Source organism: Passer domesticus, chromosome 10 (assembly GCF_036417665.1).
Source record: "Passer domesticus isolate bPasDom1 chromosome 10, bPasDom1.hap1, whole genome shotgun sequence".
Classification (NCBI taxonomy): Eukaryota; Metazoa; Chordata; class Aves; order Passeriformes; family Passeridae; genus Passer; species Passer domesticus.
In genome coordinates this window covers 12,490,356-12,512,703 of record NC_087483.1, presented here as the reverse complement: position 1 = coordinate 12,512,703, position 22,348 = coordinate 12,490,356, and the positions used below count along the sequence as shown (strand labels likewise).

Below are 22,348 nucleotides of genomic sequence, written 5' to 3'. Positions count from 1 at the left end.
CTGGAAAACAAATACATCACAAAACTAAACTGACAAACACAGCAGCAAAACTTGCACCCTGGCTCAATCAACTGTTTGAGTTTCAGGTAACAGTCGTATTTCCTGCAGGTTTATGTCACTGTTAGCGAAGGAGGTTGGACATGGGGAAGAATTTTTTCACAGAAGGAATAATTAGAATTGGAATAGGTTGCCCAGGGAGGTGGTGGAGTCACTGCCCCTGGAGGTATTTAAGGAAAGCTTGGATGTGGCACTGAGTGCCCTGGTCACATTGACAAGGTTATGACTGGTAAGGGGGTGGAGTCAATGATCTCAGAGGTATTATCCAGCCTAGCTGGTTCTGTGATGCAGTGAGAAAAGTGGAATTTCCTAGGAATTAATTACCAAGTAAAGATCCTCCAAACTGCAATATGATTGTGTGACTTGGCTGATTTGCAGAAAGCTTGCTATAGAAATGTCAGGCCAGAAGATTTGGCTGTGAAACTCTATTTGTCTTTTGAACTTCACATAAAATTCCAGAAGAGCATCTTTGAAAAGATGCTTCCATAGGCCTCTCTTTTTCATATTAGGCTGGTTTTCTCTCATATGCTTACATTTAAAACCCAAACAAATAAAACTTGTGCTGTATGTTTGGGTGGGAGCTGCTGCAGCAAAGTGGTTTGCAGCTAAGAAAGCAATAAATACCACTGTGTGACCAAACACTGCTGTGATGAGGACACAAACCCCTGGATTCAAAGGCTTCTGTAAGTGCATGCAATCTGCAGCAGATCTGAGTGGGAAGCATATTCCTCTAACCTTGGTGGACACTCCCATGAAAGGCCTGCTGGCAGTCATCTGGTTTTATACAGGAGGTCTTCCTTGGAATCAGAGAGCAGAGGGCCCTGTGCAAAGGGCAAACTGTGTAACAAAGAAAGTGGTGACTCAGACAGGCCAGAACTAAATCATTTATGGTTGACAGCTGAAGAATAAATGGAATTCCTCTTTGCAAAGACAGCAGACCATAGCACTCTACTCCCCCAAAGAACATATGTCCAAATGACTTCTGAAAATGACTCTCAAAGATGCAAATGGGATTATTTCCAGCACACCCCATGATCCCAATGGCTGATGTGAGGAAACAGAAATCCACTAGATAGGAATTTCTAGGAACATCCCATCTGTATCTTCTCTGATTTACGGGATAATTCTTTTCTAACCCTCTGCTATGCCAGTTTATTCTCTCCAGAGGTTTCCATAATGTTAATAATGCATTTGTCTGAATCTGTGCTTCAAAGCATACTGATTGGTTGCCTTGATTTTTAAGTCAGTGTGAACAGACCAGAAGCAGGTAAGCTCTGGAGAAATACAGAAAAGCTTAAAGAAATATTTGCAAAGTCTTGAGGCATAAGTGCTAACATGAATAAAGATGACACAGAAAGTACTCCCATGAAAACAGCTCTAGCAAAGCTCTTCCAGTTTAGGCTCACAGATGAGAACCACTTCATGTTCCTGAACCTCCAAATTCCCTCCCTCCCCTCCCCTCATAAGCCTTCCAAATTTATCTGGAAGGCAGATATTTTTCAACAGAGAGTGTCCCATGAAAAAAAGAAATGGAGTAAATACATACACTGTAAAGAGATTTTGGCAATATTCCTACTGTCTGGGTCTTGTTAAACTCCTACTGACAGTCATACTTGCATTGTACAAAGGAACAGAAAAGGTCAGGTGCATTCTTAAACAAAAGCAATGCCAAGGTTTCTTTTAGATAAATTTATGGTCAACAGTTTACGCATATAATTCATTTGCTGAGCTTTTTCTCAGAATTGTTGAAATTAAATGTCAGTTATATAAATTATGCAAAAACATTGTTTGTGTGTATACAGCAGAGGATTCAGACAAATAACGCTCAGTGCCGCAACGGCATTCCTCAGACTCAGTATGCTGAAGATTTTAAAGGACAAGACTGTCTCTAGTCTCTACTCTGCTTTCTTAACAGGAGGCTCCTGTAAAACACAGGTTTTTGGTTTTTTTTTAGTGTAAAAAATTAGCGGTTTTTATGCTTAGACTTCTGGAATTCTTACTAGAGGGATACTACAAAGAGGTTTTAAAGGTTTTTTCTATTTTCCAGATCAAAACAACTTTGATCATACAGAGAATCATTTAGGTTAGAAACGACCTCCAGAATCATTGACTCCAGCTGATAACCCAGCATTGTCAAATCCACTGCTAAGACATGTCCCTTAGTGCCACAGCTACATGGCTTTTAAATACCTCCAGGGATTGTGACCCCACCACTGCCCTGGGCAGCCTGCTACAATGTTGGACAACCCTTTTGGTGAAGGAGTTTTGCTTAATATCCAATCTAAACCCACCCTGGCAAAACCTGAGGCCATTTGCTCTGGGCCTGTCCTTGTTATACGGGAGGAGAGATCAATCCTCACCTGCCTACACCCTGTTTTCCACACATTGTTGTGCCATCTTCACCAAGGGAAAAGCATCCTCTAACAAACAGCTGGCAACTGCAGAGACCTTCTCACATAAACATAGAATGCTTTGTGTTGGAAGGGAGCTAAAAGACCCAAATCCCTGCCATGGACACAGATACCTTATACTAAAAGTGGTGGCTCAGAGCCCTGTACAGTCCTTGAACACTCACAGAGATGGAGCATCCACACCTTCCAGGGTCAACCCTCATGGGGAAGAACTTGTGTTCTCCATCTTCAACTTGGTAGCTGACACAAACCAAGGATTTCTACTCTCTCCCTTCCCCGCTGAATATCCTGACACACTTCCCTGAATTAGCTGCATCTTTGTTTTATCTTTAATGTTTTCTAACAGTATTGGGGCACCGGGGTTCTAGGTAATTTTAAAGCACTTTGTGCAGCCCTACTCGCGCTGCTCTGCCGGGCCCCGGCGGTCACGCCTCCCTCACGGCGGGGCTGCGGGAGCCGTGCCTGACGCGCCGCCGGGGATGCTGCCACTGCCGGGGGGAAGCGCAGCCTCCTCCTTCATTCCTTGCTTTTCCCCGGCTTCCCTTAGCTCCCCACGCTCATCCGGGACAGCGACTGCCCTCTGCTTCCCCGAGGGGAGCCGCGCACGGCCCGCGGGGTCCCGAACCGGGGCAGTCCCGGGGGGCGCAGGGCCCGGGCAGCGCCTGAGCGGTGAGGGGAGCCCGGCGGCGCGAGCGGCCGCCTCCGCGGCGGGGAAATCGAGGTGTCGGAAGACTTTTCCGACCGAATTAATTGCGTGAAAAACGCGGCCCCTGAGGCAGGAGCTGCGACAGGACTCCGGGACCCCAGCACGGCTGCGGGGTGTGCCCAGGGAGAGGGATGCCTCCACTCCAGGGCTGCAGTTTGCCCGAAAGGGAGAGAGAGGTTATTGGAACTGCACCTGCCTTCCGTGGGATGGGTGTCAGGCAGACTGTGACAGGGGCATGGTCAGCCCGTGTACATAAATCCATCCACATCTAGCCTAGGAACTCATCCCAGGCTAGAGAAAGAGCTGGCCGGCACCATTGTGGACCCCAGTGCATTATTTACAAAAGTCTTGGGGTTCTGAAGATGTCCTGGCTGACAGGAAGCTGGCTAAGGTTATCCTGGTTTTCAATACAGGTAAGAAGGATGACCCTGTAACTACAGGCCTGCCAGCCTCACTTTGGAACCTGGTAAAATTACGGAGAAGTTACTGAAAAACACTTGAATGTCATTGATCACAACACAAGTTCATGAGGGAAAAGTCCTGTTTAACCAACTTAATTTCCTTTTATGACAAGTTCACCCATTTAGTAGGCTGAGGGAAACCAGCACACGTGGTGGGTTTGGGATTTTAGCAAAGCTTTTGTTACTGTCTCACAGCACCCTCTGGTTAACCCTTCCAGCTCACAGCAAGAGATGTCCATGGTGTGTTCACTGAGCAGCTGGCTGACGTGGGGGTAAAAGGGGTCACATAATTAATGGGGTTATATCAGGGGCCATGTAATTAATGGGGTTACATCAGGCTGGTCACTAGTGGGGCTAAATCCCTCAGCCAGTGCTTTCTAATGCTTTTCTATGTGATGTGGATGCAGATATCAAATGTGCATTAAGTACATTTGCTGATGCTACCAAACCAAGAGGAGCTGTGAGTGTTCTTAGAGGTAGAGAAACCTTATGGAGGGACCTGGATAGGCTACAGACCTGGGAGCCAGTGACCATGGGAAATTTAACAAGAGCAAGTGCCAGGTTCTCCACCTGGGACAGGTAATGCTGGTTATATCAACACACTGGGAACAAGATGCTGGAGAACAGTCCTATGGAAAGAGATCCAGGGGTTTGGGTTGGTAAAAACTGAGCTCTGAATAGTGGCACTGAGGTCTCTACATACTGTCCCAGCAGCTTAGCAGCAGCAAAGTATATGTGAGAAATCTTTTTTCACTTCAATTTAGTGGAAGTTTCATTGCTAAATTCAAGGAATCCATAGACTGCGCCTTTAAGCACATATTCCATCTACAAGTCTACATTGGATCACAAACTCTATAAAGGCATTTGAAATGGTGAGCACTCCATAACACAAAACCAGCATGCTCTGGGTATTCCAAATCACCAGTACCTGGCCTCATACCATCAACTCTTGTCTAAACAGGAGCACTTACAAATTTCAGGTGAACTGATAAGTGCTCAACGTTAAACAAGTGTAGCTTAAATCTGTGCAGCTCCACTGTGGAGGCAGTTCTGAAGTTATGTAGCCTCCAGTCCCTGTTAGCTGAAGGATCTTGAGTTAGAGCAAATTTAAGTCAGCATGTACTTTTGGTCACGGCCCCACATGTTTAGAAGTAAAGAAAGGCAAAAAGAAGTGCTTGTTTAAAAAAAAAATATCGGTCTCTTGGTATATCTGCTTAGCCCTAATTCAGAACAGACTCTTGATTTAACAGATTACCCTGAACAACCTAGCAAGAACTTTGTTTCTCAAAAATAAAAATAAGTCAAATCTGTTTCTGTAAAGAACCATATTTGGAATATTTTTTTTCTCCTACCAGAACAGAGGTGATTTGAATCAACTGCCTTTAAAAACTGATAAAAATAAAAAGGGTTCTAGAGTAATTGATAACTCTCCTTTTGCTATAACTAAAACTACAATAAAATGCTAACTGGTATGGATTACTAAAATGACTAAATTTTAAATTTTAGCTTTTTGTAAAACATTTCTGAAATTTTGTTACAAGTTATCTAACATGATTGTAAACAAAAAATTCTCCCGTTTTCTTAAGGTTTTCCTCCATTTAGAAAAAATATTTTAGGTAGAATTTTGTTGTTCTGACTGTAAGGCCTAAAGCAGAATTAAGCAGGATTAAAACATATTTTGCTTCCCAAACTAATTCAAAACTCAAAAAACCCTCAAAAGTTTGAGCCTCTTCTTTCTCTGCAAATGGATGCCTCCTGTTTCAAGTCTTGGACAGAAGAGGATGTCACAGGGGTGGTTTAGAACCTCCCTGGTGGAAAGCCAAGGCCAGTAAAGGTTTTGAGGACTTCAGTTGCAGCAGAGGGATTTCATGTGAGCAAAAAAACCTGACAGTCACATCTTACATCCCATGTAATTGTTTCCAGGAGTGTTTAAGAACAACATTCCCTGTTTGCATACTTCACTTCTCCAGAGGAGGGAAGCTCACTACAGAGCCTGATGTAATGCTGCTTTGTAGGATATTTGTGTCTCTGATTCTTAATGTCAAGTACAGAGCTTATTCAGAGAAGAGGGCATGAGTGAAATGGCAGTCTTTTAATGTGCTACAAAACACTTGTCCAAACACCCAGAAATTAAAGGGAATCAGACCTGAAATTTGAGGAGCAACTCTTCTATGTGTTCTCAGAACATTTTGGTGACAACGTTTTGGAGAATGTTAGTGGATGGCATCTTGGGAGATAATAGTCATGAGCTGCAAAGTTCAAAAGGGAAGGGAAAAGCAACAAAATAAATATCAAACTCCAAGAGGCCAGCGTCTGTAGGGCCAGAGAACTGACATGCAAGCACTCAGAGAGAGCAAAGGCAAACACAGAAAGAAAGAAAATTGGCATTAATTGCTGGCTAGGCAGCTAAGAAAAGATGAATTTGAGAAAATGAGAAGGCAAATAAACCGATAAAACACATCAGGAGTTACAGACAGACCATAAAAGCCTAGCCCAATGTTTCAACTCAGCCTTCCATAAAAGGAAGAGCATCCAGGTAGCTAAAAATGAGTGCTGATGGTATGAAGGTCCTATTTTGAGCTAAGCAGGGAATTAACAGTTTAAACAGTACTTAGTTGTAACAGGTATTTTTTAAATGGAACTCTCACATATGTAGAAAATCAGCACTTATCTCAAAGCCATTAACAATTATCTTTGAGAGCAGGTAGAAATTAGGGAAGACTGGAAAATGGCAAATATAGTGCTAAACATTTAATATGATACATGTGAAAACAGTTTCAGGAAAAACAGGGGAGCCTTTTAAGCCTAAAAGAACAAAAGGATCTGGGTGATGTCTAGGCTGAATTTTTTGAGATCAAGTGGGGTATAATCACTGCAATATTTTGGGGGGACAGTATTGTAAGCATTGTGGATAATGGAGAAATCTTGATTTTAATAAGGCTTGTCTTCATTTCACATGACAGTCTGAAAACTTGGGAAAAAATCCTTGACAGAACTATTAAAAGCTACATGGAAAACTCTGAGATTTTATTATTGACCATCCATCACAAATGAAAGCTGGGCTGGGTGTGGGACACCAGGTTTTTCTGTCTGCTCTGGAGCCAGGCCAGCTCTGACCTAAATGAAGGAACTGAGACCAGATTTTCAGAAGCTCTCTTGCAGGACAAGATAAGAATTAAAAAAACACTTAGAAAAATTGGAGATAGGGACTGGGAAAGCAGAATCCCATTAAACAGGAAGAGGAGCATGTGCTGCCTCTAGGAAGTCACACTTGTTGCAGACAGTCACATGTGAGATGTGTTTTTTGAAGAGGACTATTTGGGTGTTATTTTGCATCCCAGTCAGAATATGAGTCACTGGTGTCATACTGCTAAGAAAAGACAAGCATTAAACTTGCAGGGAAACAAAAGGCTAGGTTATAAATCACAGTGAAAGAATTATTTCACCTAAGTTCAAGAGCATTTGATCTCTCAGAACTGTATTTCAATAAATTTGTGGATAATTTGGAAAAAGTCAAAAGGGAGGCAGCATAAATTATATTAAATAAAATAAATTTTTACTCAATGACTTAAGAGAACAGGACAGGAATTTCATTTCACACTTTACTCCATAATTTAGAAAATTAAACTGAAGTAAATTGAGAGGTTTAAAGGAGAGATTGATTTAAAGAGAAGAACGTATAGAAATGGTCTTCAAATACATGAAGATAAGTAGAATATATTCTCCATTCTCTATGGATAGAGCAAGAAATGGCAGGGCTGAAGCAGGAAAAGGTAAGGGGGAAAATATGGGCTAGAGTTCCTAAAAATAAAAGTAGCAAAGTCATGAAACAGATGTCCTTGAAAGTTGGTGCAGTGTCCAACAGCAGAAATCTTCTCAAAGAGACTAAGGAGAACAAAACCAAAATCCAGTTCTGTCCTGTATTACATAGATGTTCTTTGGCTCAGCTGACTTAGGGGCCTTTCATTTCTTTTCCTGGGACTCTGAGATAGGTGTGTTAGGCACTACCCAATTACACTTTATAAATTAGTTAAGCTGGATGAGAAAATAAACTTGTAATTAAAAAATAAGTACATCAGAATAAAATTTAAATTTTCCCATTGATTTAGCTACTAAGAGAGAGCCAACCAAAATATCACAACAATGACCAAACTTCAGTGTACTAAAAGCCAACAAACCAGCCAAGGTTTTCTTTTTCCCCTTTAGATGTGTTAAAATATATATTGAGTGCTAACAAACTAAGAAGACTCTGAAAGCATAACAGTAAATAAGGTACAATAAATTCATTCACTCAACATACAGATAGATTTCTACTCTAACTACTTAGAGCTGGAGTCTTCCAACCATAAATGGATCAGTCCTGAAAGGAATAAAGAGCTAAATATTTCCTGTAGTCTCTTCAACTCTGTTTGGAACTAGATCCGTTCTGGAGAAAGGCACTGGAAAAAAATCTGGTTTAGTGAGGACCAGGGAACCTCCTTCCTACTATTGGCTCTTCTAGCCAGTTTTCCTAAATTGTGCTGAAAGCTAAAAATACCACACTGACAACATTGGATGGTAAAATGAAATGAGGTGGTGAGATTTTGCTGCACTGAGAAAGAGAATTACCTATTACCAAAGGAGTTTAAGTGGATTCCAGAAGAGCAGAGAAGTCTCATAGCACTCCAGCAAAACAAGCATTTTTTAAAAGTTTTGTGCAGCAAAAATACTGCTCTGGGATTAACAAAGGCTACAAGCAATCCATGTGTTTTTAAGAAAAAAATATAGAATAAAAATCAGGCAGAACTTTAAATTTTGAAGTAGTTACGCCTTTTGAAAATCATTAAATTATGATTTCTAAACCAGATGTGAAGACTACTTAGCAATAATCAGTTTCTTTGATACACAATGAAGGTTTCTTTGGTCTATTTTTAGGCTCACTAATATTTATGAGGCCCAGATCTCTTATAAATATAGCAAGATGTAATTTTATGACAAATGCCAATGATAAGGAGATAGGCTTGCAAAAAACCTGTGTCCAATAACCAGCTGGTCTGATCTCAGTTTTGAGGTACAGGTCATGGAATTGCTACACTTGGAAAGGACATCCAAAGTCATTTGGTGTAATTGTTGACTGATGCTGCCATGTTCATCACTAAACCGTGTCCCCAAAGGCCACATCTACATGTTTTTTGGACACTTCCAGGCATGATGACTCCACTACTTCCCTGGGCAGGCTGTTCCAAGGCCTGACCACCCCTTCAGTGAAGGAATTTTTCCTAATATCCAATTTAAATGTCCCCTAGTACAACCTGGGGCCATTCCCTCTTGTCCTGTTCCTTGTTACGTGGGAGAAGAGATCATCCCCACCTTGTTGCAACCTTGAGCAACATCATATGAGTATCAGACATTGAGCTGCTGCTTTTTTCTTGAACGAAGATGCTCTTGGGTCAGGTTCCAGAAGAAAGCAGCAAAAAATTTTCACCCTGCACACAACTGGAAAAGTGAAAAATCATTTTGACCCAAAAAAGTGGATTTTTAAAATATAATCAGTGCAAAGTGTGTAGAAATATTTAATGAAAGCCTATGTCTGACAAAACTAATTGTCTGCATTTCTCTTCCTTCTATTACAGCCTATCACTCACTTTTACCCTGATGACAATGTTGAGAAAGAACCACTAGGTTTTGCAACACAAGTTGCACAAACATCCCAGTGCAGGTGCAATCTTATGGGAGAGAGGTAAGGAAAGTCAATACCCCAGGACTGCAACTAATTTAAACCTCTGATGACTCAAATTGCATTCTGGTATTTTATCTCCTTGTAGCAGAAAGTACTTTAGCCTGTAATGTTAATCTTCCAGTGCTGCAACTGGTCCAAATTAAGGGGAGAATCAAATCCTTAACATGACATCACAGAAACCCAAAAAATCTCAGGCTATTTTATTGTCAGTATTATGCAATGCTATTCTTTCTTTATCCTGGAAGAGGAAACCAGTTGATTTTATATGCATTTCTAACTCCACTATGTGTGCTTTGGCTGCAGGAATAAACAAATTAGAAACATTCAAATTTTTGTTGTCAAAAGTTTCAGAACAAATAATTTATCTAACAGATAATTTAGCATATTGCCACATCACAACTGTGAGAGTGAAAGAAAACGCTACATTACTCTTGTAGTTGACATACCATGACACAAATGAAACTTTCTCCCCGCCCCCCTCATTTATTTTTCTACTGGTGAATTGTTATGTAGACTATTTCATCTATATCCCTATCCCCCTTGGAATCTAGTAAAGAATTTCTGTCTTGGTTCAAATTAAGGAATATTTTCTTTTAATCATATGAATGCCAAATGAAGTGTGATTTTCCCCTTTGGGGTAATCCCCTTAGGTACAAAGTCTGACTTCATATAGGAATGTCCCAGATATGTAACAAGATATGTTCCAGATTTGATTAGTTCTGCCCTCATATTTTGGTGTCTGATTCTCTATTGATAAGGAAACGCCAACTCACAGTTGACTCTGACTAAATCCTAATTCACACCAGGATGAGTTGGTGCCAGCTGCATGATTTGAAGATGTATTCTTGCACTTGATAGTTGCTACAACGTCAACTTCAATATTACCTACAATTTTCACATATTCTCAAATATTTGTGATAAATAAGTCTATGACTCTAGACAAGGCATTAGCATCTTCCTTGCTGATTAATGAAGGAAGTTTCCTTGCTGCCACCCATCCCCATCAGATCTTGAAACAAGTTGGGCTTGCAGTGTGGACTCAGCCCTCTATTTGCAGTCAAAATTGTCAATTTGAGTGAGTCTGTCAATCAGACACTACTAAGTGTACAGAGAGAATGGGCCGGGATAAAACCAGAAAATATTTCTTTCATTGACATATGAAGTAATTAGCTTTTAATTGACTGAGAAATCCAATAATTTTTAAAGCCCTTTTAAATTTTGTATGCAAGGATCCTATTCATTTTTTTTCCTCATTGCATGAAGGGATCAAGGCTGTTAACAAGCAATACAATAAGCATTGTGTTCACTGTTGCTGGCTTAAGAACTTATCTGACAATATCCAGGAAAAAAAAAAGAATAAACCCACAAAGCTGCTATAGTAAGATAATTCAGAAAACTATTAGAAAATTAATAACCCAAGGGGAAGAGCCATACATGATTGATGGCAGTGTATTCTTCTGAAGAGACAGAAAGCTTGTTACTTTCCAGAGCTCGTGGCCTGAAGTGCAAAGTTCATCACTTTGCTTTTGACTTCATTCCCTCCACACTGATTCTCACTCATGACTGTCCCAGTGTTATGCTCAACAGATGAATAGTCATCCCTGTGCCAAAATATTCCACTGAGATTGCTCTCATACACACACACTCCCAGAATGTCTCCACTCACATGCAGTGCTCTGGTTCAAACCACATCCTTCTGAGCACCCACACAAAAGAAAAACCTATAGAGATCACTGAGGTTTTACAGGATTGCTGTATAGCCATAAGTAGGAGGAATAAATACATTTTAACAGCTATACTTCTTCTGTAATCTTGTGCAAAGGTTTGTTCATAAGGAAAACTTCCTAATGCAGCTTTTGATGAAAGACTGAGAAAGTCACAGAGTCCAGGCTATGTCAGAAACATCATGCTCAAGATTTGTTCATACAATTTGTACATTAAAAAGGTTTTAGGAAGGACTTTGAATCCCACCTCTATCAAGCAGCAGAGCAACAGAAGCCTAAAGGGAGAAGTGGTGGAAGAAGAAATGGTTTGTGCCTTTTAATTTCTGTGAAAGCTGTGGTGCAGAATGGTGTCAGTTCATGGCAAGGGTGAAGATAAGGTCTCATTTTATCTCACCTGAACATACCCTGCTCCCCAAGGGAAAACCTCTTAATCCAGAATACATGAACAGCAATTACACTGCCATGCATGAACAAAGAGATCTTTTTTTTCACATGAATATATTAAAAATGAAGGAAAATTATAAAAAGTTGAATATTCTGTTACACAAATCTGACTCTTCTGAGAAGACTATAAATTCCACCTTATAATTATGCTGGTAGAGCTAAACTCATTGCAGCTACATTGGTACAAATATTTATACTAGTGTCAAGATAATTATACCTCCATTTCATTGAACAAAATGACTTCATTTTTTCCCCCTCAAATTATCCAAAACCCTGCTATTTAAAAAAAAAAAGTAATAATACAGACTCTGGTAAAAAAAAAAATAGATGGCTTTGAATTACTTGTGAGGGGAATAAATTACATAACAAGGAATTTATTGATTTTAATTCAGTTATCTTAGTTAAAGAGTATGGCACCTGCATACTGTTTGTCCTAGCAACTATTCAATATGTTTAAGCAAAGATAAAAAGAATATTAAAACTACAAGATGTTTGAAGATGTTTCTTGAAAGTAAACTTTCCACTTGACAAGGTAAAACCCAACAAATTTATGAAATACAGTGCTTATCATTTGACGTTATTGTGCTGTCAAGGTAGATGCCTTCACTAAAATCACAGACCTGGATCTTTTGCCCTATAGCACAACTTAATTTTCAGGTGTGAGTCCCCAGACCTTGAGCACTGATGAGTTTCATAAAGCAAATAAAGAAAACTCTTAATTCCAACTGTTCATCAAGAGTTATTACTCAAACCTCATTCAGCACCTTCAGCTACTTGCAGCTGTGAAAGCACCAAGATGAACAATAAACACCAAGGAGCCAGAACCCTACCCATGTGCAGAAGATCCTGTAGGCTGCTTTCTGGAGATTTCCCTACCTAAAACCCATCAGGTGCCATACTCTGAACCCAAAGTTACACCGCTGGAGATGGCTGATGCTGGTGTCTCACCCATTTTGTAGCATACCATAACAAACTCCAGCAAGACTACCCTGAATCAGACTGAAGAAGAAAGATAAAAAAACCCAAACCAAACTAAGAACTTCTGCTAGCCAAACTAAATTGCTTCCTTGCCTACAAGGGCAGAAAATCACAACTTTTTAGGAGCTTGAAGACAGAAGAGTGAAGCTGCAGGGTTTTAAAACTACAGAATCCAAAGGAAAACATTTGCATTTAGGTGCTTATCTTCCAGAAGGGTAAACTGGTGACATTTCAAACACCTTGCAGTCCAGACAGACATCCTTAAGCCCCAAATTTCAGCTCAGACTGGCCAACCTCTCACTGACGTAGACCAGCCCTCAGCCTAGCACAAGCCTGCACATCATGTAATCTCTTCCTGCACAATCCAGACATTGCTTTGCATCACTGCTTCTCTTAGCAATTATCATCTCTACTGTCACACAGGTACATTTGAATCAAGACCACAACAAAAACACATAGGAAGTTATAAAATTAATTGCAAGAGAAACTTTACCTCTAAGGGCGAGGAGCCTGCCCAAAACCAGGGCCAAAAGCAACAGATTCAGCCTTACTTCATGCTTCCTGACCCCCAGCCCTCTCTTCCTGGGATCAAAGCCCCAGTTCCTTCTCTTCCTTTGGCAGTGGGCCCTGATTACTTGATAGATCCCAGCTGCTTTGATCTCACCTCTTAACTCCCTCCTCCCCAGTACTCCAGCACTAATGACACAGCTGGGGATGGTTGTTGCACATGTGATAAACCTGGCCCCAAGTATCCTTTCAACAAACAGAGGATAAATAAATGTTATAGCAAAATAAGACAGAAAAACTTTCAGAACATTTTTGTGTAATTGGACCCCTCCAAGCTCTGAGATGACAACATCTCTGAGAAGCAGCATTTTACATGAATGTGGATAGAGGAAGCACATATTGGCTTAATCCAGCAGCCAGAAGTTTCTAGAGCAGCTATTTTTCCCAGTCCTCAGTGTTATTATTAATAGCAGAGATGGCTTGTCTAGCCCTCTATTTACTTCACTGTCCTTCCTCTGGCAGTTGTGGGAGAGGCACAGATAGAGGCAAGAGACAGGGGGAGGATTTTCTTGTTTCTGTTATCATGGCTTAATGGGTAGTTTGAGATTCATAGCAACATAAACAGGCAGAAAACCAAGAACAAATTACACACGCAAACTAACTTGGGCTCTGGAATTAAGAGTTGCTCAGTACGTGGCATGGGGAGAGGCAGAACACACTGCAAGTTACCTTCCAGCTGACTGGCAGACACAAGTGGATCATCTTTAGGGAAGAATAAGTCTAGATCATGTTTCCTATTTACTGCAGAACGATATGCTCTACTCTGCTCCTGACTACAGTGGGGTTACACAGGGTTGAAAGACAGAAATTTGGGCACAAACGTGGTATTAATTACAGCAAATTTTGGCAGCTGTGGTTCTGCTGCTGCCCGAGGAGAATGATTTCCACAAGCCTCACTATTACATAAATCACTGAATAGGTGCTTGGGGCTGGACAATCCATGCAGAGGTACATGCTGGCTTTTCATCTCTCCAATTTCTCCTCTATGATACTTTTTTCCTTTAAAATTTGGAAGAATGGAAACTATTTTTGCAAATTCCTTTCCAAGTTAAAAGATTCAATCATTCCATAATTTATTTTTTTTACCATGAAATTTAATTTTCTTCTTAAAACTTGGATTAAAAGTGACAAGTATACTGAACTCATGGAAATCATAGACTGTTGGGGAGATATTAAAAACCATATGTCCCATTGCCTCTTAAATCCAGAATTCAAGTCATGGGAACCAGATCCTTGGTAAGACTTGAAATGCATGCAACATATGCAGGGCTCAGCAGTAACAAATATTTCCCATAGTCTGCTATGAGACTGGTATTGCACTTGTATCCTCCTGTGAGCTCTGAAATGGACTGTTCAGGACAATGAATTTATCAGACCTGGCTGTGCACAAATGCTACAACATTTTTTCAAGTTTTCTTCAGTTACTTTGAGAGATCTTGGAATATCATGGGGTTTTTGAAAGGACTAGAGGGCCAGCTTAGAAGTACCCATAGGAATGGGTAAAAAGATGCAGTTTGTGAAAATTGAACTCACCTTGAATTTTGTCATCATTTCTGGCATAAGAAACAGTGAATTCCATAAACACAGGTATTGGCAGTGTGTACTTGCACAGAAGATCTTCAATAATTTCAGCAGAACTCTCGGTAGGACCAGAGACAATTCATGCACGCCCATTTCTTCCAAGTGTTTCTTTCTGGGGGAGCTCCAGAGGGGTGAATATTTCAGTGGAAATAATAGTTATCAGGAAACAGCAAGGTTTTAAAGATGATAAATTTTGACCGTGACGTCCCAAAGATCAGGTGCTTAGTAGCATAGCTCTAAAGTTCCTTCTATAGATGACACCTCAGCATTTGCACTTTTGAAGAAGGAAGAGTGGGCAGATCAATTCTGCTCTTTAATATAATAAAATGTAGTTATGGGCAGTTACTTTGCAGTAGGATAAGCTTAGAAATTCAATGGCCTACTACAGAACGATTAATTTAATTCTCTTGGGTTTCTACTGGCTTTCAGTGCTGGCTTTTTCCTTCGAATGTCCTGATATCTATTATTGTAGAAATTGGATTAAAAATATTTTTTTTTTTTGCTTTTTCATTCTGATAGGAAGTTATACAGGCATATGGAATAAAAAAGTCTCATTTCACCCTTTTCCAAGGCCAGTAGGCTAAGGGTTAAATGAGACCTTTTTTCCAAATAGGAATTGCAAATGCATTGTCTGCCATCATGGCCTACATAAATGAGAGGCAACCAAGTTTCAGAGTCTGATTTATTGGAGCAAGCTCTTACAACATTATATTATTATGAATTTCTTGTTAGCTTACTGCAGTAAGCCTTGGTGTCAGCTGAAAAGTGATGTCTGGAACTGTGAGGTTTCATTTGAACCTAAGGCAATCTGCATGACAAGAAATTTATTTCCTACGGTATGAATTCTCAGAGAAAAAAAGTTCAGCTATCACTGCAGAGTATAAACAAATACAAGGAATGGGGGGAAAGAAAGACAGCCAACTTACTATATGTGAAATAATCTAAAATGACCTCCACACCTTATCAGTACAGAGGTCTGCTATTTACAGGCAGTTCAACTCTTTCCACCCAAACCTGAGTAATGACTACTGCAAAAGCCTGACCTTCCTGCAGCAGAGGGTCCTGCACACCTTGGTGTTTGCTACTCCATTGCACAGTAAGTGTTACAGAATTCTGAAATACAGATCAAGATTAACCAAGGCTTGTAAGAACAGGACTCACATCAGCATCCTGTCCATGGAGTTACTTAAAATCTACCACAGGAAGTACTAAATTGTTTAAATCCTACTCTTGTCACAAGTTCCTTCTCTCACTAAAGAATCACAGATGAGTTCTATTGAGGGTGAGATCTAAAAGGTATTCTTAAAAAATGCTTGGAGAACTAGTCCCTCTCTCAAATTTAATTCTGCTTTTCCTCCTTACTGACTTAAATACAGAGCAAATTACTCATAAGTATATAATGTATTTCAGCAAAGTATGGTACTGGCTGCTGCTGAGTCTTTGGGAGAAAACATTAAAATGGGTGGGGTGTTTTAAGGTCAAATCTGTTCCGTAATTTTTGAAATACACAAAATTGACTTATATTTGCTTTTAAAGCGTTAAGATTGACATGACTGTGAAATAACATTATAGCAATAGAAATGTTTAAAAACACTTTATAATTACAATTGAATTTTTCATAAACAATTATAAGTGAAAATATATAGTCACACTAGGAGGTAATTTATAATTTACCATAAAACCACAAATGACAACTCCCAATGCAGAATCTTCAATCCACTGGATTACAATTTAAAGCCTAAACAAAGAAAAATTGCTAATTAATCAGATATATAAACAAGTATGACCAATTTTACATGGACTAATCTGTCCATTATTATAAAATTACTGAATATAACTTTGTAAGCCAAATGAAACAATTACAGATAAGTCATACAGTGCAGGGAGATGGCTGTTATAGTAACTGCTTTTATATAAGACAACGCAGAATCTATCCAAATATCATGTTACTGGAAAAGTGCAGCAGGGCAAACCCTAGAGATGAAGTAATAGGGTAAGTGAGCCAAGGTTTCTCTTTCCTAGCCTGCTGTAAGTGATGTTTTTGTCACAGATGTACCTAATGACACACACTATTGGAGTGAATGTGGAAAAATCTTTGCACAAGAAATGTTATACTTTTATTTTCCTTGCCAGGCAGAAATTGATTCCATATAGTGTTACGACAGATCCTGTGAATACTCTGTTCTGTGCAGAAACATATTTTGGTGCCACAGATATTCTGTGTTCTAGTTTTGCTGTTTTTATTCAATATTGAAACTACCCTTTGTTGCTTGAACTTTTATTGGAACCATAAAGTTTGTATAACTAAAGATAAAAGCTTAGCTTGTACCACTATAAAATCTTGAGAAATGACTCAAAAGTAGAAAAGGAAAAGTGCAACAAAATAACCAAACTTTTTCCCCTTTCAGCAAAACTCTTGTTCAAAGAAAGGTTCAGCATAAGTGCATGTCAATTCTGTTTTAACACAAAGATATTGAAATCAGGGTCAAAGACTTAGACCTTGGTTGCTTTGTGTTTGGGTTGGTTTTTTGTCACTAAGCTGATCTAAAATGCCTCCTTGGCTTCCCTGTGTGCTCAAAGGGCACTGCAAAGCTGTGCTTTTCCCCTTCCCTTTGCCTCCAGGTCCCATATAATTGATTCTGACCAAGTGTTAGCAGTTACATCCAACTCCCAGAAGTTTTTCCTGAACTACGGTTATTCCTGGTGATTCATACGTCTGAGAATCTTTCTGAAAAATAAACTATTGGAACCTTTAAAATAATTAACTTGGCTCTTCTAGCGCACAGGATCTTTTGAAGAGATTGCAGGGAAGGGAGAAATGTAAGAGAAGTGGAGGGCTGGCCCTTGTGCTTGTGGAATCCTGGCACTGGGAAAGGAGTTGTCTTTATCTGCTCACACTGGGGACAGATGCAGAAAGCCAAGGGCAACTTACCTCCCAGATGCAGTGACTAATGGCATGTAAACATATCAAAGAGGTCTTCTCTTTTCCAATGAAATGGAATCTAACTTCATTTCTGCTTCTTGAGAGGGAAGGGGCAATTTAAAATAAAAACTAAAGGTACAGAAGGCTTGCATCCTTATCTAAACTGGTCAGTACCTTTCCAATAAATTTTTTAAAGCAACTTTCCTTTGCCTAATAGGTATTCAGTGTTCTCCACACTGAGTAAGGTTTTAAGCAGGGCAATAATCAATAAAAATTCAAAAGACCTGCTGCTAAGCTTGTTGCTGACTCATTCACAGAGGTTAGCAAGCTCTCTAATCTGTTCCTAGTTCTGTTTATTCACCTGGAAAATTTAGGAACAAATCATAATTAGTGTTTATAAAGCACTCTGAAAAAAACAAATCCTCCATATAATTACTTCCTCATTAAAAGCCTGTATGATTTGACTCTCTACACCACCAGTACCCTTGTGTGTCCTCCTGACTCAGGGATGTCCTTCTAAATCAAATATTATAATTTCTGAAAGACTTACTTAGTTTCTTTTCTGATCCCTTTTAGTTCTCTGCTTTTCTGGGATTTGGTATTCTTCATGCTATGTTGAATGTTGGCCTTAAAAACTTAAATCTGAGAACCTACATTTATTTCCTCAAATGCTGAAGTCTAAATATTGGGGTGTTCAGAGGAGAAAAAGTTAATTTGCACTTGATTCATGTGCAGAGCAGAAATTTATCAAGTAGAAAAGAAACTTCTACTCCCTGAGGAAGGGCTTGCTTTTCCCAGGAAGGAACTGGCAATTGATTTGAAGATTATTGACATGAATCAGGAGTTCTCAAGTTTCAGGAGAAGTCAGGTTTGGGAATAGCAGGAAAAACAGAGTTCAGTGAATCCTTTACCGAGAACAACTCTTTTTCTTATCTCCTGATACAAACTCTGTCCTCTTTCACTGGCTTGTAGGGTTCCCACTGGCTGGAATTGTGAGTCTGCTCTGTATAGGAGCCATTCCAACAGCCAAGTGTGCTTTCTCAATAATAGCTTTCAGCTCCTGCTTTTCCTGTAGCATGCACTGGAGGCAATGAGTTCCCTGTTTCTTGAAGTCATCAGAATTGTATGCCCTGTCCTAGATTTACATTATCCAGGCTTGTTCTCCCTGCTCCCTGAAAGTTTGAGCAAATCTGCCCTGAGATCTCAGTATTTATAGGAGTACATATGGATTGAAGACAAAAGGAAATTAAATTTAAAAGTTTTGCCTTTTCTTAGTCAGCTGGAGAATATCTGTGTGCATTCACATAGACAAATGTATAAAAACAAGACTAGCAACTACTTGTCTGCTGCTTTGCCTCAATACTCCTGAGCCTTCTGTTGGCTGTGCTTGGGTTCTTGAACTGTTTGTGCATGCTCTGAACTGAGATTCCTTCCCTGTCTTTCTGACCGTTTGGGTCAGTGCTCTTCCGCTCTCCTGGCCACTGCGTGCTCTCCCTCTGAGTCTTTATGTCCCAGCAATTAGACATTATGTCTTTGTTTCCCCACTAGGGAAATTCCATTGTTCCGACTCCTGGCTCTAGAGAGGATAGGGAAAGACTGAGATTTCCTCTCTTTTCTTTTTTCCCCCCTTCTTTTTGTCTTAGGCACATTTATTCAGTGTTAAGAACTGACTGGTTCAGGGATGTGCCTGTAAATACTCTCCTGCTCCTTAACTCCTGAACATTAGGGAATCTTCTGTATTATTTCTGTTTTGTTTCCATCTTAACAGGGAACTTACTTACAAACAGTAATAACTAAACTAAACCACTTCTCTCGCCCATGCAGTGAGTCACCAGGATTTTCCATAATATTAAGATGAATAAGCACATTTTTTTGGCTTTTAATAGTCAACTATGCTTCACAAAAAAAGGGAGCTTTGACACTACTTCTGGACCTAAAATCTTCTCCCCCTTCAAGCTTTTTGCCCTGTGGATGATAAAGGGGTTATGCACTTTTCCATCAAACTGGATGTTGTACATCTTGGTCTTATGAGTCAACACGGATTTTTAACTAAGCTGCCTTGTAAGCAAGATAGCATCTGCAAGATGGAAATGAGAAACAGCTGTAACAGAGGACTAAATAGAACCTTGTTTAGGCACTGTGTGGAAATGCATATGGTGACCCAGGGGTATTCCAAAAACTACACCAGCCTCCTGAAAATTGAAGGCCACTATGTCTTTCATTAATTTTTATGCTGGTTTGAAGCAAATGTGGTACATGCTCAAATTGATCTGTCCACAGAACAGACACAGCACACAGAGAAAGCTCACAGTGCTGTAGAAATCCAGAAGTTCTCTCTCTCTGGCAGGACTTTACAGGGATTTCAGTGTACTATTTAATATCACTGGAAAAAATGACAAGTGGAAATGTAAAGCTTGCTTAAAAAAAGGTTTTCTTAGTGTAACTGTAGAACTCAATATATTTCTGCTTTTCATAATGTGGTATTTCCCCCAAACTGTGAGATGATTGTGCTTTGTACCTCAGTGCAAACACTTTAAACAAATGCAATTTCTGTAACAATCAGAAAAAAGGAATGGAATCCATCAATTTAACCACTTAAACCATACATGGGACATTGCTTTATTATTTATACCAACATTCTGCAAAGCAACAAGGAACCAATGAAGTTAAAATTCCAATGCAACATACTCTTCACCATCAAGAGCAATGAGTGGTGTCATTAACAGTGCAGCAGTCATGAGGAGAAACCATGTCACTGGGGTACAGAAACTGATATTTCATATGGATTTGAGAGCCAAGCCTGCTCTCAAATAATTTAAATTTTGAAAACAAGCTCAAGGAATTACCAAAGTCCAGGGAAGGGAGGCAGAAGAACTAATCAGCAGAACTAATGAGTGATGCTGCCCAATTCCTAAGGGGTGGAATGATTACAAGACACCCTAGAAATACCTGCAGACTGGTCTATTCATCAATGTCACCTCAGAATGTGGTAATTTAAAAATGCTTGCACCAGTAGGCCACATAAGGGGATAGCACAAACTACCTGTTATTGTTTGCTCCTATTCTTATGTTTTACATTTATGGTGGGTTAGTCTGGGGCACACCAAATTTTCTGAGTTAATATCATTAATCACTGCATTGTTAAGATGCCATTTAATTCCAGTTTCAGATAATGCATAAAGTTGTTAATGGAGGCACAATATTAACTGCTTTTTTTCTGAATATTCACTCTTAACTGCACATACACATTCTAGTTTAGTCCTATTTATTTGTATTCCTTGTCCTTGAGATTTTTATGATCCAGACAATTTAGACTGAGAGAAGAATTTTAAAAAGGTACATCATGAAATAGATTGCAAACTAATTTACTCTATAATATATTCCATAGAGCTATATTTTTCCTATAATAAGCATAGATAAATTAAATTTGATGTATCATGCTTAGCACACAGGTAACTGGGCATATAATTAACTCATTTATTTCATGTCTCTTCACCTAGTAATACTGTAATTATTTTTCTTAGCAATCAACTTATTATAGCACAATTTGATTTCAACCTAGTATATGATCTACTGTACCAGATCTTGTGATTCTGTGAAGGCAAAGAAATTTCTCCTACCTGTCCACTTCAGTCCCCCCAACATCTGCACCATTCAGCAGGTGGAATGAAGCTGCCTGCCATGCCACTTTCAGAGTCAGACTGAGCAAAGCCCTGGAACGTGCAGATGCATGATTAACCCTTGGCTACTGAGAGGGTGTGGGTGTATGAGTTGATTTAAAAGAGCTGTGCAATACCTTTTGGAAATCTATCTTTAAACTGAGAAAGCAGAAGAAGCATAGCACTAACTTTACTGGGTCTTGTCTTAAGTCCTTGCTCCATAAACAAATCTGCTCCTGAGAGTTCAGGTTTTCATCTGTCAGGTAGAGTTGGTATTCTCCAAAGACATCTTGGAGATGTGCTGGATATTAAAATGGAACATGAAGCCAAACTCTTGAAGCTTGCTGTAGTCTCATTGGATGTTTTGGCTGGGTAGTTGTATAACATATAAAATGACAAGTCTGTCTTGAAGACCAGAGATTCTTTAAGGTCATCTTGGCTGGATGCTTTTCTGTCCCCAAGGAATTTGGCAGATTGCAGAAAATCCTGTCACATGTGCTTCTCAACACATAAATTGAGTACTTTCCCTTTAGAAATCTAAGCCATTGTGCCTGTGCTGTTGGACAAACTCCACTGTGTCCTCAGGACCATGAAGTTATGTGGAAGGACTCTTCCTTTACTCTGTGGCAGAGACCTTCAATCAAGAGGAACATAGAAATGTTTGAGAGAACAGGACCAGTCAGTATCAATCTCAAACATTTAAAATACAAATAGCAAGACAACTGCAGTTCATCCACATTGTTTGAGAAAACATATCCTACCCTGCAAATGCTCTCTTTCTGCCTTGCAAACAAATGCCAACATTATTTCTGTTGCTGCCTGCACAAATCAGTTTACTCTACAAAGCAGTTGAAAAACTGGTGTCAAATCTGGTCTGTGTAATCAAGGATGTAATTTTCTCTTGTGTCTTTGCAAAAACACATGAAAAAACCCCTAGGACCCCTGCTTTATTTGTATGTAAAAAGATGCTGGTAATGTTTCCTGTTTCATATTTCATTCCTGTAACAGACAGCTTCTCAAGAATCCTTTATACTGTGAGAAATATAAAGGCTATCTGTCTTATTACAGTTTCAGAATCCCCCTTCAAGAGGTTAGAAAACTCATGATTCATGTGGCTG

At 39.6% G+C, this 22,348-nt stretch overlaps 1 protein-coding gene and 1 long non-coding RNA gene across 10 annotated transcripts in view; one reads left to right on the top strand and one right to left on the bottom strand.

Moving 5' to 3' along the window:
• The window catches only part of LOC135308618 (uncharacterized), an 88,025-nt gene extending 85,134 nt beyond the window's left edge, over positions 1-2,891 (bottom strand). For 7 of the 9 annotated variants that reach the window (XM_064433811.1, XM_064433810.1, XM_064433813.1 and 4 more), the window contains exon 1: positions 2,633-2,891. In XM_064433811.1, the coding sequence (XP_064289881.1) occupies positions 2,633-2,671 (39 nt within the window). In that variant the 5' untranslated portion in view covers positions 2,672-2,891. The other 2 variants (XM_064433817.1, XM_064433812.1) reach the window with 2 other exon arrangements.
• A 371-nt stretch (positions 2,892-3,262) lies between these two features.
• Positions 3,263-22,348, top strand: part of LOC135308620 (uncharacterized) — a 42,278-nt gene continuing 23,192 nt past the window's right edge. Inside the window, exons 1-2 of the long non-coding RNA XR_010369012.1 lie at positions 3,263-3,587; positions 9,248-9,354. This is a non-coding gene — a long non-coding RNA (uncharacterized LOC135308620). The remainder of the gene's footprint in view (positions 3,588-9,247; positions 9,355-22,348) is intronic.